The following is a 17,868-nucleotide window of genomic DNA, read 5'->3' on the forward strand; positions in this document are numbered from 1 at the left end:
GTCTGTGGCCATGAGTAAGCCCATTCATAATAAAAAAAAAATCATCACCGATATTTTTCTTACATTATTTCTCTAATATCTTAGAGGCCTTAGGGCAAATCCGCCACTGGTAATTTCACGATCTTGTGCAAGATGTTTAGTCGGACATCTAATAAGGACGAAGCTGTAGGTAGCTGTAGGTAAATAGAACGAGAAAGCGATATGTAAAGAAACATTTACCTTCTCCCTCTTCTGGTCCTTGGTGAGCGCGCGCGCCTTGTTCGCGTCGAGATGAGTTTTCTGCCGCTTGGCGATTTGCTCGCGGACTTTCGCCTCTATCGCCGTGGGATCCTGCACCGCCTCGGTGCCCAGAGCTCGCATCAGGTTGGATATCCTGCAAATAATTATTCATTTAATAATAAACCTTCAGTATTAATAACAAAACTTCCGTGAGAACGAAAACTTCCGTTAAGAACGGGTCACTCACGTATTTTAAGTCGAAAACGCTCGACATGTTTCACTCCGTACCGAGGAGTGTCATCAGGAGCTTGCGTTTACGGTGACGGACCGGCGCAGAAATACGTGAGTGACCCGTTCTTAAGATGTTTAACCTTCAATATCCTGAATAAATAATAGTACTAGGTACAGAAGACTCACTCTCTAACAAAACGCGTCTGTTACAATCAGGACAGATATGGCCGCTAGGTGGCGACAGAGCCACGTGCGGCCTATGGCTAGCCACCAAGATTGGTGTGGGACGGATGTACTTGTAGCTCCTGTAGCAAAGCGACGAAATCACGGAGTGAGCCACGCCTGATCCTGGTTCGTTTTCCATTTATTTCGTATGAGTTCTAAGTAGGTATTTAACAGGTAATTGCAGTTCAAATACTATAACCTAACCTACAAAAATGTAACTCAGCAAATGTAATAAATAAATAATTAAACGGCTACCTAGCCTAGTCGGTAGTGACCCTGCCTACGAAGCAGATCCCGGGTTCGAATCCTGGTAAGGGCATTTATTGGTGTGTTCATCACAAATATTTGTTCCTGAGTAATCGCTCAGTTAATCGCTCAGTGAAGCGTTTTGCGCATCTCTAGATCTAATCTTCTTCTCTTCTGTTTTTCGTAGGTAAATACACGCACATAACTAATTCATACATACTCACATACATACACACATATCTTCACATAAACACTTTCACTTACTAAGACCTTTTTAACCGACTTAAGTCTTCTTGTACTCAGTTGGATTAGTCATCTAATAAAAATTCTTATTTTTAATTTTAATGTAGTAGCTTTAATAATAATAATTTTTTTGACGACCGGTCTGGCCTAGTGGGTAGTGACCCTGCCTGCGAAGCCGATGGTCCTGGGTTCGAATCCCAGTAAGGGCATTTATTTGTATGATGATACAGATATTTGTTCCTGAGTCATGGGTGTTTTCTATGTATTTAAGTATTTGTATATTATATATATCGTTGTCTGAGTACCTACCACACAAGCCTTCTTGAGCTTACTGTGGGACTTAGTCAATCTGTGTAAGAATGTCCTATAATATTTATATTTATTTATTTATTTATAAATAATTTGTATTTCGCTTACTATCATACTATCATATTTCGCACACACAGTGCGCAGAGGCGACGAAAGTTTGGAAAAACTGATGGTGATTGGACACACCGAAGGCAGGAGATCACGCGGTCGTTCACCAATAAGATGGACCGATCAAGTTAAAGACTCGTCATCCTCTGCTTTCTACACGGTCGTCAGAGACGCGTTGGACAGAAACCGGTGGAGACAGATCCGCTCCAGATGCAACCCTGATACTGACCACGATCCTCAGACATGAAGGACCGACCAAAGAGAGAGAGGTATTTCGCTTAGATCCCCACGTCACAGGCTGCGCCTAATGTGGGGATCACCGTACTGCCCGTCTGTAACATCCAAGCTATGAAATATGTTTTGAATTTGAATAGTACTGACCTGAGCTTGGGCTCCGGCGGGGCCTCGAGGCCGAGCCGGACCCGCTCCTGCTCCTCCTTCCAGGCCTCCCTGCGGGACTGCCGCCGCAACTTCTTCCTCTCCTTCTTCGTGAGGAACACCGGCATGTATGTCGGCTTGAGAGGCTCCGCTGTCAACAAAAAATATATAAATGAATAAATTTTCATATCGTTTGATCATATTTTCAAGGAGAAATGTAGCCACTGTAAATTTACTGCCATCTTTCGACAGAACATAAAACTGTTAGAACGCCATTTGCCTTTGATCCTTATTCTTTCACTGATATGTGTTGACTTATTAAATATTAATATTAATTCCATCTACTCGACTGTAGGCCAAAGGTATGGTGCAATGTTTTCAAGCGATGGCGCCATAACCTTCAGCCTATGCTCGAGTAGATGGCGTTAATATTAATATTTAACAAGTTAACACATATCAGTTAAAGAATAAGGATCAAAGTCAAATGGCGTTCTAACATGTGCTATGACAGAGCCAAATGGCGGAAGCATATTCAGGGGGCCGACCCAAATGAAATGGGAAGAGGCACGGAGAAAGAAAGATTTTGTAGTACTACGGTGGCAAATAAGGTACGGTCAGTAGACACTCCTGACTTCGGGCAAACTCGGCTCCGATCGGCTCAGCATTGCTCCGAGCAATTATTAGCGTTGGCACAACTTCACGTCCCTTTGCCTGCACGACCACAGATAATTACTTGAATTTTGACAACCCTAAATAGCCGAAAGGGATAGTGCCTTAAAAAGGGAAATCATGATTAGACCCTGAATCGCTGTCAAACTTCGGTTTATAGGAATGGATGATGTATGGATATGGAGTCGCGCGCGAGAACGCAGCTCATGCTAGACCGACAGGAGTGTTACATGCGCGTTGCTGACCCTACTTTATGTACAGAGATAATTGGAAATAAGAGACTTATTTTCAATTATCCTGTATATTTGCAAGTTGCAACTAGATTCTTAGTAAAATCAGGCGTGGTTCACTCCGCGATTTCGTCGCTTTGTTACAGGTAGCTAAAAGTACATCCGTTCCACCCCAATTTTGAGGAAAGCCATAAGCCGCGCGTGGCGCTGTCGCCCCCTAGCGGCCATATCTGTGCTGATCGTAACAGACGCGTTTTGGCCGTTTTGTTAGAGAGTGAGTCTTCTGTACCTAGTACTATTATTTATGCTGTGGTAAAATAATGATTTCTGTTGTTTTATAAGAAACTTTATTAATATTAAATTGGGTATGTCAATTTATTTACATATGCTAGTCTTCTAATTAGAAACCTCATTAAAATTAATTGAAATCCAGGAAAATAAGGGGTTTGTTGTGGCGACTTCCGGTACAGTCACCTGCAATAATATGTTACACGACAAAGGCCGCACAAATATCTGGCACGGTCTTATTTGTAGGGCCATAGCGTGTCACATATTTATATTATATGTATTTATATTTTTACATATTTATATTATAAGCGGCTTTCGAAGAGTAACATATTATTGCAGATGATTGTTCACTCCACTGTAGACCTGTAGACCACACTGTAGACCTCAAATGTACTGATTTTTAGGGTTCCGTACCCAAAGGGTAAAGGGACCCTATTACTAAGACTTCGCCGTCCGTCCGTCCGTCCGTCCGTCCGTCACCAGGCTGTATCTCACGAACCGTGATAGCTAGACAGTTGAAATTTTCACAGATGATGTATTTCTGTTGCCGCTATAACAACAAATACTAAAAACAGAATAAAATAAAGATTTAAATGGGGCTCCCATACAACGTGATTTTTGACCAAAGTTAAGCAACGTCGGGAGTGGTCAGTACTTGGATGGGTGACCGTTTTTTTTTTGTTTTTTTTTGCATTATGGTACGGAACCCTTCGTGCGCGAGTCCGACTCGCACTTGCCCGGTTTTTTATGTACTGTGTTACATCTACAGTACAGTCAGCAGCAGAAGTTGCTAACGGGCGAGGTGTTCAAAATTACCATGACACGCTCTTATTCTCTTAACAATAAAGTCGAGTCAAGATCATTTTGAACACCTGGCCCGCTTAGCAACTTCTGCTACTGACTGTACTACAGATAAATGGTACTAAAATCACATATTTTCTTTCCATTGCATGACAAAATCGTTAAACCAGGAAACATACGTAAACAACGATATTCCTAGTATTGGATTACCAATAAAAACCGAACACCGACGTAGTACACGCATCACACACAGTATAACAACTTGGTACAGTCAGAATCAGAATCGAAAGAGGATAAATGAGGGTTTCTTTTATTTTTTTCCTTTTTTTCTACATTGTGACCTTTTTTGCCACTTTTGTATTAATAAATTTGTATTTCTAGTCAGGATCGAGCCCTTTTCATCCTTATAGGAGAAAAAATGTGTTCTAAAATTTCCATACATTTTTGGAACTTTCCATTTTGTTACCGCCATACAAAGTATATGAAGAAATGGTAACACAATAGGAAAAATACTCTGGGACATTTTTTACACGACTGCCCAAACAAAAAGAGTGTATTGTGTTCAACGTTCATGTTTCTATGTATATATTTATTTATCCCTTTAGGATCGAAAGAATTCGTGATTCTAAGTAGAAATAACACAAAAATGGCTAAAAAGGTTACAATATGAAAAAAATGGCAAAAAATAAAAGAAACACTGAAATATATACAGTATACACACCTTTGTTACCCCAGGAATATGGATGTGGTCTGATATATTTGGCCCCTTGGGCAGTCGCTATCTATTTGAAACTCTATATGCGGATCGGCAAAAGGTGGTTTTTCTGAGGTACAATTGTAACTTTTACTTACGTACATACGTGTACGTACTTTATTAAAACGAAACCAAAAAATCTTTAAAATCAGATAAATGTCACTTAAGTTTTAAAAGGACATTTTCGAGAAAACGCGTACCATTCGAGTTAATTAATAATATTATTAAAAATAACGTGCGTGTCCATTTTCTTAGTTTTATATAGGTTTTTAATTTTATTTTGTATAGATCATTACAAGATTGGTCACAATTATTTTATGAAAAAGTCAGAGCACAACGTTTTTAACAAAAAAACTGCTGATTCCAAGTACATAAAACTCAAAAATTATACTCATACGAAAATACATAAAAGGTACACGTTTTTCATAAAACTTCCAGAATCATCTTTAAAAAAGTCATAGTACTGGCAATAATTATACCGTGCCTCAGCCTCACAATGAATCACTGATAACTGAAGTCCAAACAATTCATTTACGTATCACACGCGAAATGGTTCGCACCTGCATTATATACTAACATTACTTTCAAGAAAACAGTGTGAAAACTACATTTAAAACGTCATCGATCGAGATTTGTCATTGTGAAATGGTTGAAGAATAAATAAAATTAATTAGATAAAGTATAAGTGCAAAAACTACATTTAATTACAGCAGACTAAGTTTCATTTTAAGAAGGCGTAAGAAACAAATAAACCGAACTATAAAATAAAAAGTGAAATTGTAGTCATAGTAAAAACGGTTATTAACAAGATAGTGTGATTATACTATATTATAAACATAAAAGTGAAGATTTAGAAGTGAAGAAGTGAAACCCAATGATAAAAACAATAATATTGGACTAAACAGTGAAAATATTAAAAGTGTACACTTAGTGCATGATCTTCAAACTCGGAGCTGTATTATCAAAGGTTAAAAGTCAAGAATCATTGATGTGATAAGTGCTGTTAAAACGAACTTGAATTCTATATAAAGTTTTAAATTTGAAGCTAGATTAAAAGACATTGAAATACGCATACTTAAAAACAAGACAAAATTCTTCATTGATAATAACGACGTCGCAACAAAGTTTACCTTAGCTAATTAACGATAAAATGACAGAAGATATAGTTAAATATATACAGCAGACGAAGATATAGCAAACAGCGAGGCTAATAGTTGATAGATCGTCACAGCAATTAGAAAAGGGCAATAAAATATTGATGAGAAAGAAAAGCGGGAAAACCTCGGAACTGAAAATAACAAGATGGCTAAAAATTACTCAGATGTTGACTAAGAAAAATGGGAAATAACAATTAACATTGAGGATACAAGTATAGTAATTTGAACAGTCAACCTTCAAGAATTAGTTGCGAAAGAAATTGCTTTAACACAAGTTACATGCAATATTAACAACAACAAAATAGTGACACTAGAAAGCCATCTACTTAGTACATCATTAGAAGTTGATTTAACTGCAGTAGTGGGAGATCTAACAAAGAAGTGCCTACAAAGAAAGAAGAATACTGATACTGGTAACATTAACAAAAGACATATTAGTTGAAAATGTACACAATACCAGTTTATTTGCTGGTAGGGATAATAAACTTATTTGCCAAAAAGAATAATTATAACATAAAGATAGACGATGATCCAGATTTCCAAATAAGAGTGAAAAGAGACGTAGGAACGGTTATCGGTGATACACATGATAGAGAGCATATTTTAAATATGTTGAAAAAACATAGAATAGAAAGAATGAAACGGGAATCAGCTAAATATAATTTTGATCAATTAAATATGCCGTATACTAATGGAAATCCACAAATTGTAGCAAATTATAGTCATGACGGTAAAGATTTTAATCCGTATGCAACTGACCATAGTTATGATAAAACTGTCAGCCCAATAGTTAAAAGGAGCGATCCCTATTCTTACAATAAACCTACTTCTAATTATGACCCGTTTTACAATGTAAAAAGTAGTAATGTCAATACTAATTACGGTTATAACAACCATAATTTAAATGCTGGCAATAATAATTATAACCCAACTAGTGGTTATAATACCAATAATTATCCAAATAATAATGGTTATTATAACAATAATCCAAATACCGGCAATTATAATAATAATAATGGCTTTTATAATACGCCTAACAAAAACGCACAATATAACAATAATATCCAGCTATCCTATCCAAATAGCTACAGTAATAATGCTAATAACGCAAATTATAATAGCAATAATGATTACACCATCAATAATCAAAAGATTGAATCAAATATCCAGAAAATTGCCCCGAAAAATCGTAATAATGATAACAAAAATGATAAAACAGAAGCAACGACAGAAACATCAACAATTACAATTTTGGAAAGTTATATATTTGGGTTTGGTAATAAGTGTCCTGTGGGCACGGTCAAAATAGGCAGGAGGTGTATGAAGGAAGAAGATTTAGAGTAGTATTATATTGTAATAGACGCAAGTACAAATAAACTGAACCCTACTGCTTGCTTTTAGGGTTCCGTAGTTAAAGGAATACAATTGCTAAACGCTTTACTAAAGTTTACAGTACAGTAGTTACAGTAACAAATATGATATATTTATATAGTCCTCCACATCGATTTCGATGACGGCGACCTCAGCAATCAAGGGTTTTTCCTCTTATGAGCTCTTATGTGGCTGGCCAGGCCAAACTTGCTCTTAAAAACTCTGTCACATTCACGGCAGTAGAGTTGACCGGCTGTGTTGTACGTATACACGTAGGAGGGCTTAGGCCTTTCCTTGCGTAATTGGCGTTTTACGTCTAGTGTCGCGAGGCGGTTTTCCTCAAACGACTTAATGGATTCAAAGATGGTAGACCGCCAAGATGACCGCTTTGCAGCGAGCTCCTCCCAATGTGCAGGATCGATGGCACACGCGTTTAGGTGACGCAACAAACATAAGTACAGTAACAAATATAAGAGCCTCGGTAGAGAGTACCATTTGGAGTTGAAACTCTAGGCCCATGGGGTCCCAGCGCGCACAAGTTGTTCGAAGAAATCGCGAAGCGTCTGGTTGACGTAATAATAACTGGTCACCGAAGAGCTAATGCCTCAAGGATTGGCCCTTTAGATTTAAGCTAATTATTAATTTCTTTTAGTGATACCACTGTAGTGTATATATCTTGTTTGTAAATAAATGCTTTTCAAAACTAACTATAGTTAATTTAATACAAAATAAATAAATAGCAGTGTTTAGTGTATAAGTAAAGAAATATAGCAGTTTTTAGTGTATAGTAAAGAAATATAGTGTTTTATAAATAAATATTATATTTGTTTCTAAATCTGTTCGATTTTTATTATTCTCTACGAACATAATGTGGCTTTCCATCAGAGAAGGGTTCTTATGCTTGTCTCACTCGCTCCTCGCTCGTCACGCTCGGCCGGCTCATTCAAAACATGAGTGGGAAAGAGCGCGCAAGGAACACTGAGATAGATGAGCGACTGAGCGAGTTAAATCATCAGTGAGTTGAAGAATTGGCGAGTTCATCAAAATATATAGTTCATTTAAATCACTCACTCGTAAACGAGACATGTCTAATATAGATGGTCAAGCAAATCTTGTCAGTAAAAAAAGGCGCAAAATTCAAATTTTCTATGAGTCGATATCCCTTCGCGCCTACATTTTTCAAAAATAGCCGCCTTTTTCTACTGACAAGATCTGCTTGACCAAGTATAGGTAGAGAGAACGTATGATAACATTGATAACCCTGACGTACGTCGTGTGTATCTCATTTTGAATATTTCAGTCGCTTAGCTACTTCTGCTGTGTACCAGTGTGTACCAGACCAAAATAAATAAAATCGAATTATTTACGACGTCTGAGGCGATAACAAGTTTCATACATAATACTACTTATGTATGTACAAATATTCAATTAACTGTGTACCTTATGTGTTTGAAATAAGGTTGAAATTGTCAGTTAAATATGAACGATGATGGCCAGAACCAGTTCTTCAAAACGCATATCGTGTTGCCTCAATTATGAAAAGCATAATGTATCTTTGGACTTTATATTCATAGCAAAGGGCTTGTGCACAAATCACGCGAAGCTCGATAGGGGGCGTGGGGGTCACGAAAAAATTATAAGTGAATTTTTCTATAGTGAACGAAACTAAGAAAAAAACCGGGCAAGTGCGAGTCGGACTCGCGCACGAAGGGTTCCGTACCATAATGCAAAAAAAAAAAAACAAATAAAAAAGCAAAAAAGAAAACGGTCACCCATCCAAGTACTGACCACTCCCGACGTTGCTTAACTTTGGTCATAAATCACGTTTGTTGTATGGGAGCCCCATTTAAATCTTTATTTTATTCTGTTTTTAGTATTTGTTGTTATAGCGGCAACAGAAATACATCATCTGTGAAAATTTCAACTGTCTAGCTATCACGGTTCGTGAGATACAGCCTGGTGACAGACGGACGGACGGACGGACGGACGGACGGACAGCGAAGTCTTAGTAATAGGGTCCCGTTTTACCCTTTGGGTACGGAACCCTAATAATAGGGTCCCGTTTTACCCTTTGGGTACGGAACCCTAAAAATACCTTCCACATGAGTAGATACTGTTTCTCGTTTTCGTTAAACATAAATCTTCACTTCGCACTTCAAAATAGCGAATCTATTTTACGAAATTTCACCAACAATCAATCTCACCAAACATCACCAATGGGGGGCGTCAAAAAGTAGCCGAAAACACCTCGCGTGATTTATGCACAACCCCAAATATATGTGATCAAAGCTCTTGGTTGCCATCTTGAAATGCACTCAGAATATATTGTCACTACCTAATAATGTTTATATAAATTATAGGCCAGAGATCTATTTTATGCGTGAAATCCGAATATGTCAAGGTATTAAATAACGACGCGGACAAAGTGTCAGAAATATGTATACACAGTATACATATCCCTATACAGTATTACGGCAGTGTGTAATATTTTTGGCATTTTGTCCGTATCGATATTAAATACCTTTACTGCACATTTGTTATGGATCACGAGATCATATAATATTGGTTAGTGGGTATGCTCTGAAACGGTCCGTCTACTCTTGATAATACTACTGAAGAATTCAGATGAAAATAATATAATATTGACTAGATATTTAGTTCACCGTCCCTCTCGCAGTATGTGAGTGTAAACGAAATACGATAAATTAATAAGCTATCAATAACATATTTTAAGATTCAGAATGCTTGTGATAACAGGCTGTGTAATGAACTCATTTATTATATAATAAGTGTTATAAAATTAATATAAAACAAAAAATAACTACAATTAAAAAACAAAAACTAAAAAATTAAAAATACCTATCAAAATTATGCGCCCTTGGTAGGGTGCCCATCACGCAGGCAGCGTTCCCGCGTTGGATTGCTATGGCCAATCTTTGTACGAGAAAGCCGCCTGCGCGAGGGTCACCTGTGGCCTGCCTTAGGTGTTTGCTGAGCGCCTTGTGGAGCCCCCGAGCCCCCCTACCCCCTACCCCACAGACCTAGTGTCTCGACGCCAATAACAGGTTTATCTATTTATGTACCATTTATAATATATTCGTTACCGAGCACACTTGTTGTTGTATTATCTATTTATACTGTTTATTATACCGATAATAATTTAATAATTAATGTGTGTTCATTATAAACTTGTAATCGCTACAGTACAAGTGGTATAAGTTATTAAAATCAGTGAAGACAAAAGTGGTTAAAATACGGACAATTTTTAAAACTGAAGTGCTCGGGTAGAATAAAATAAGTGATATAAGTATATACCGCGTGTGGCCTGTAATATGAGCAAAAAATTAAACTGTAGGCTGTACTCCTCATACTGACCAACATTTGTTCAGCGACTTTTAAAAATAACTTGTGGTTTGATTTTTAATAAACTTTAAAGTTTATTCTAAGACGCAATGTATTGCGAATTTTGTTATGTTTAAGGCGTGACAAGCAGCGTCAATCACAATGATATGGCGTGGCGATGGCGTCCATTGAAGATAATATTTATTTTGTATGAAAAATAGGGAATCTAAATACTTCATAGACTTCATTGTTTTTAAAAGTTGTTGAACAAAAGTGTCACCGTTTGAGGAGTACAATCTATGTTTTAATTATTTGCTCGTGTTACAGGCCACACCCGGTATAGAAAGACTAATCAACAATTATATAACAAGAAAGTATTAAATGGTTATCAGTGAAGATTTTAATGAAATAAATATGGACTTTTAAACTTTTTAACTTTGACAGTGTGAAATTTTCTTGTTAAAATATTATACTAAAGATGAAGATATATAAAACTAGCGAAAGAAGACAAGAGTGAATAATATTTAAATTCCTAAAGATAAACAGGAAAAAGCGAAGTAAAACAATATGTTATTCGTTATGGCATTACTAATGTGTATACTAAATGTGCTGGGAGAGCCAATTAATGAAGAAAAACATAATAATACCAAGTCTGCAATTAATATACAAGGTAAATTCTCACATCGCCAAGAACGAGACCTTATTATCTACGCAATAAACGACCAAGGATTGAATTCTAATAAAAATAATCTGAATTATGTAAATAATAATGCCGGATACAACACTTACGACTCGAATTCTGATGCTAATAATGAAAATTATGCGCGCAATAATCGGTATTCTGCAGTGAAGCCGAAAATAAGAAATTATAGGAACGCCGAACCTGAAAATACTACGGTCGAAAGTTTTATATTGGGGGGGATAAGAAAATGCCCCAAAGGCAAAGTGAGGGTGGGTTTGAAGTGTTACTGGCCAGAAGAGGCACCCGAGTAAATGTGTTAAGTTTAAGAGCATCTATCATGCTTATACAGGGTTACTTTTTTACCAGTACAATAAATCAACATACGTAATTGTTGCCAAAAATAAAAAATACCAGCATTCTTTGTTACTACTATTTGGGAACAAAAAAACAAAAATACCAATGCCCGAACTTATCCGCTAAAGTACTAGAAAATGTGGATGCCTTACGCATCAATTAGCAAACGCACGAACTGGCAACTGTTTGTTTACGTCATCGCGCGCGATTTCATACCGTTGACACCTTGTAATTAGTGCAACCAGAAGTTACTAAATTGGTGAAGGATAAATTAATTGATGCGAAAAAAAAAAAATGTGTGCAATGTGATCTATTATCGATACCAATGATGTGGTAAAATTTATTGTACCGGTAAAAAAGTAACCCTATATATGTATGGTGAGCTCTGCAGAGATAGCTGACCCCCCTGCATTGAAATTTGTTTTGAAACTATCTCTGCAGCTGACTGAAATAGGTTACAATAACCTAATAATAATAGGATAGGGTAGGGTTTAATAGGGAATTAAATATACGATAAACCGTTAAAGGGTTCCGTACACAAATTATCCCTAAGGGTACCCGGTCGATACCCATGGCGCTTCAGCTGTATGTTTGTCTGCCTGTCGGTGGCTGTCCCCATGAACCGTAACTAGGCTGACATTTTCTTGGTGCATATCTACATATATTTCTACCGGTACTGCAGCAAATAATAAAATAAATAATACAAGGTATATAACAACCCTTATTTTTTCAAACAATAAAAGAGCGTTTCTTTTATTTTTTGCCATTGTTATATATTGTGACCTTTTTGCCACTTTTGTGTTATTTCTAGTCAGGATCGCGAGCCCTTTTCATCCTTATAGGAGAAAAAAAGTGTCCTAAAATGTCCATATCCATACACTTTTCAAACTTTCCTTTTTGTTACCGCCATACTAAGTGTATGGAGAAGTGGTAACACAATAGGAAAAAAACTCTGGGACATTTTTTTATCGAAAGAGCTCGTGATTCTGATTAGAAATAACACAAAAGTGGCAAAAAGGGTCACAATAAATAAAAACCGGGCAAGTGCGAGTCGGACTCGCGCACGAAGGGTTTCGTACCATAATGCAAAAAAAAAAACAAAAAAAAAGCAAAACAAAAAACGGTCACCCATCCAAGTACCGACCACTCCCGACGTTGCTTAACTTTGGTCAAAAATCACGTCTGTTGTATGGGAGCCCCATTTAAATCTTTATTTTATTCTGTTTTTAGTATTTGTTGTTATAGCGGCAACAGAAATACATCATCTGTGAAAATTTCAACTGTCTAGCTATCACGGTTCGTGAGATACAGCCTGGTGACAGACTGATGGACGGACGGACGGACGGACGGACAGCGAAGTCTTAGTAATAGGGTCCCGTTTTACCCTTTGGGTACGGAACCCTAAAAATGGCAAATAAAAAGAAACGCTCAAATACCTCATTATCCTTATTGGAGCTCAACCCGCACCAAACCAGTTTTCTGCACATATCATCTATAGTTCGTTTTTTTTAGCATTAGAAATAAGGTAAACAATCTTGATGTGTCTTTTAATTGAAAAACACATTTTAAAAATAAGTTACGGCAAATATGTAACAATTATGAATCTAATACGATCATTTATATCCATCTCCTTTCATAAGTAATAGTTATTGATTTTTAAAAACCGTTTTTCAATTAAAAGACATGTCAAGATCGCTTACCTTCTTTTAAGTTCTTTCTAATGCTAAAAAAAACGAACTATAGGTATGTAATTATAGTATTTTACACTGGCCAGAACCAGTTCACTAATGACATTCCCAAGATGACATCATCTCTCGTATCTTCAAAAAGTGCTTCTATGAGTAAAAAAAACAACTCCGGGAGTGCCGACAGAAGTGAAAACTCAATGACTAGTTCAAAATGTCTGCAGCACTATGTATAATTGACCCATCCTCCTTTCTATTGAAAAACTTTAGTTCCGAAATTGCTGGTCAGTGAGCTTGTTTAAAATTCGAATAGAAATTGTAAAGTTACCTTGCAGACCTCGCATCTAAATATATTTGGTCATGATATTTTGAGTTTTATTCACCAGTACTAGAGTTCGCTTCTATTAGCGATTTCATCAAGATGTAGCTTTATTGAATTATATTTGAGTGATATAAAGTTAGTGTAACTGTGAGATCCTCGTATTTCAACCCGTACAAGATTAGAACCTTTTTCATGTAATGTCATTGAGTTTTTGTTTATTGATTTAAAATGCCATCTAAACGTTACGGTCACGCTGGTCGCTGTCTCGAGTTTATCATTTTTTTCCCCACCTCAAAAAGTGCCCAGCGCCGCTAAAGAAGTTTTCACTTCAAAAAGGAATGAAATTCGTGTTTCTATAAACTGTTAATAATGCTATTCAAAATTACCTACTAAACTAAAATCAATAATTAATAAATATCAAATGACATTGGCCGTACCATCATGACCATCTTGTACGCTTTAGCTAAAAAGGATTTTTTTGGAAATGACATCATTTTTTGTATGGAGATAAACAAGGTGAGCGTGGGTCAACAGATAAGACTATAAGCATTAAAATAGCAGTTATTATCAAGTCATACTTCTACATGTACACACTTATTAACAAACATATTGTACCAAGAAATTACGTGAAGAAACAACAAGTGAAATGATTCGTATAATATTAGTTATTTGTGGTGTTTGTGCCTTAGGAGGACAAGGTACGGAAAAAACAGATATAATCAAAAATTATAAGCGTAATAATATCAATGAAATTGCAATAACTGATATTCCGAAGCCACCTTTCAGTCTCGAAGGCAATAATGCAAATGATTGGGATTCTGATGTTAATAATAAAAATTATGCGCGCAATAATGTCATTTATTATAAAATTATGAAGCCAATAATAAGACATTATAGGAACACTGATGTTACAACTGGCACGGAAGCCGCTGTTGTGTTTGGATTATCTCAATGTCCAAAGGGCAGGGTAAGAGTGGGGTTAAAATGTTATAAAGAAAGTGAAGTGCCAGAATAATATTATTATAAAAATTCGAAATTCTCTATAATTATATTTAAACCCAGATTGGACAATTAATGCGTAAAAGAATAAAGTTTAAACCAGTTCACAAACCGAATATAACAAAAGATATATTTTGTGCTAGAGAATCACTGGAAAATGGAAATCCCTTCTGAGAGCCAGGAGGAACCAGGCTAAAAGGGTGTCTTAAGCGAGAAAGCGTAATTGCCGGATAAAAAATTTATGTAAAGAAGTTGAATTGATCAATGTAAAAAGGTGTATTACACGAAAATCGTATTAAACGTGAAACAGGTCCTCATGTATCAGGATTTTCCAAAATGCTATGAAAAGAAATATAAAATTTGATACCCGAGTGATAGGAAGAGAATACATAGCTTATGGACGCTTGCTCCAGGGATATCACACTTTAGGGTATGCTGTTTTACAGCTTGAGAAAAAGGCGCCGTCTTCAAATGTTATTTTATTAATATACATATCTGATTGATATAATCGACACAATAAAGCAATTATTATTGAACTCGTGTTTTTACTTATAATTCTATAATATTATGAAGTATACAGAACTGCACCCAATCATAGAGAAATAATAAGCATAGAGTGCTCACTAATATTTTCGTAGTCAACATCTAACGTCAAGTTAGGCCACCAAATGAAGGAAAAACCGGGCAAGTGCGAGTCGGACTCGCGCACGAAGGGTTCCGTACCATAATGCAAAAAAAAAACAAAAAAAAGCAAAAAAAAAACGGTCACCAATCCAAGTACTGACCACTCCCGACGTTGCTTAACTTTGGTCAAAAATCACGTTTGTTGTATGGGAGCCCCTTTTAAATCTTTATTTTATTCTGTTTTTAGTATTTGTTGTTATAGCGGCAACAGAAATACATCATCTGTGAAAATTTCAACTGTCTAGCTATCACGGTTCGTGAGATACAGCCTGGTGACAGACGGACGGACGGACGGACGGACGGACGGACAGCGAAGTCTTAGTAATAGGGTCCCGTTTTACCCTTTGGGTACGGAACCCTAAAACAAAAACCGGGCAAGTGCGAGTCGGACTCGCGCACGAAGGGTTCCGTACCATAATGCAAAAAAAAAAAAACAAAAAAAGCAAAAAGAAAACGGTCACCCATCCAAGTACTGACCCCTCCCGACGTTGCTTAACTTTGGTCAAAAATCACGTTTGTTGTATGAGAGCCCCATTTAAATCTTTATTTTATTCTGTTTTTAGTATTTGTTGTTATAGCGGCAACAGAAATACATCATCTGTGAAAATTTAGACTGTCTAGCTATCACGGTTCGTGAGATACAGCCTGGTGACAGACGGACGGACAGCGAAGTCTTAGTAATAGGGTCCCGTTTTACCCTTTGGGTACGGAACCCTAAAAACGGGGGAAATATGTGTAGTCGCGTATTTTGGCATAGTTGTGGGGAATGGTGTATTCAACAACATACTACAAGTACCGAAGGGGTGAAGCTAAATGTTAGGGGAGGGGGGGAGTTAAGGTTCTTTTTTATAGTTTTCCGTAAATAAGTCTTAAACGGTAGCCCACAGCAATAAAATATATTTTACGTAAATAATCTATTTAAGATTTCTTATAAAGTGCTACTTTTTTCGCTAGCATCATTATTAAAAAATATATTATATACCTAGAGTTTATTTTCTCCCTTTAATATCGTTTTTAGGGTTCCGTACCCAAAGGGTAAAACGGGACCCTATTACTAAGACTCTGCTGTCTGCCCGTCCGTCCGTCTGTCACCAAGCTGTATCTCACGAACCGTGATAGCTAGACAGTTGAAATTTTCACAGATGATGCATTTCTGTTGCCGCTATAACAACAAATACTAAAAACAGAATAAAATAAAGATTTAAGTGGGGCTCCCATACAACAAACGTGATTTTTGACCGAAGTTAAGCAACGTCGGGCGGGGTCAGTACTTGGATGGGTGACCGTTTTTTTTTTTGCCTTTTTTTGCATTATGGTATGGAACCCTTCGTGCGCAAGTCCGACTATACCTCGTTTTTTTTAGCATTAGAAAAAAGGTAAACAATCTTGATGTGTCTTTTAATTGAAAAACACATTTTAAAAATAAGTTACGGCAAATATGTAACAATTATGAATCTAATACGATCATTTATATTCTTCTGCTTTCATAAGTAATAGTTTTTAGTTTTTAAAAATCGTTTTTCAATTAAAAGACATGCCAAGATCGCTTACCTTCTTGCAAGTTCTTTCTAATGCTAAAAAAAACGAACTATAGCACTTGCCCGGTTTTTCATATTGATCCTAGCGAAAAAGTTTGAATAATCTTTCTAATAAGTCTTTTAAAAGCTAAATGTATGGTACTCACTTGGCGGCCTCAGCCTCTGCGGGTGCTCCACCAGGTTGGTGACGGCCTGCACGTTCAGGTTCCTCACGATGTCGTCTTCCCCCGTGTTGCACTCCGTCACCCGGTGCTGGCTCTGCTCTGCACTGGTCGCACACTGTGCCTCTCGCTCTTCCGGCGTCATGAGGATCACGCTGTCCCACCTGGCAAAAAATATTTGACTAAAATTAACTTTACAGTGCAGTGGTGGCCGAGTGGATATGACGTCTGACTTTCAATCCGGAGGTCGTGGGTTCAAATCCTGGCTCGTACCAATGAGTTTTTCGGGACTTATGTACGAAATATCATTTGATATTTACCACTAGCTTTTCGGTGAAGGAAAAACATCGTGAGGAAACCTGCATACATCTGCGAAGAAATTCAAAGATGTATGTGAATGTGAAGTGCTCAGCAGTGGGACGTATATAGGCTGAAATGATGATGATGATGAACTTTACAGTACGTATGGTGATACTTTACCACACTAGTGCGATGATTAGCATATTACATGACTATGTCGAAAATTTAAAGGGCCATAGGTAATGTAAAACTTTGTATGATACATGTGCGAATACCCTCCTGTGCGAATGCCTTTTTTTCGCACTTGTATAGTAATGTACTAATACGCTACATAATTGTTTAGTGATGGGCTGTGGAAACATTCCCGCTACCAGTAAGTTTCCATTTGGGAATATTACTAGTAAGTTACCAATGTTACCAGTAACATTCCCAAAAGGTGGTAACATACGAAACTGATGATAGTAATGATTTCTATGAGATAAAATAAGGTTAAAAAGTTATTATCATAGTACAACGAGTTATGTAGGTACATAAATATGTCTTTCTCTTTCACACTTGGCATCTGTTTTCTC

General features: G+C 36.9%; 1 protein-coding gene across 2 annotated transcripts in view; it reads right to left on the bottom strand.

Moving 5' to 3' along the window:
* The window catches only part of LOC134676375 (U4/U6 small nuclear ribonucleoprotein Prp3), a 65,568-nt gene that overhangs the window by 36,066 nt on the left and 11,634 nt on the right, over positions 1-17,868 (bottom strand). For both annotated transcript variants that reach the window (XM_063534739.1, XM_063534738.1), the window contains 3 exons: positions 16,982-17,160; positions 1,963-2,110; positions 220-373 (listed from right to left, as the gene is read on the bottom strand). In XM_063534739.1, coding sequence (XP_063390809.1) covers positions 220-373; positions 1,963-2,110; positions 16,982-17,160 — 481 coding nt within the window. The remainder of the gene's footprint in view (positions 1-219; positions 374-1,962; positions 2,111-16,981; positions 17,161-17,868) is intronic.

The sequence above is a fragment of the Cydia fagiglandana genome, chromosome 24 (genome assembly GCF_963556715.1).
Source record: "Cydia fagiglandana chromosome 24, ilCydFagi1.1, whole genome shotgun sequence".
NCBI lineage: Eukaryota > Metazoa > Arthropoda > Insecta > Lepidoptera > Tortricidae > Cydia > Cydia fagiglandana.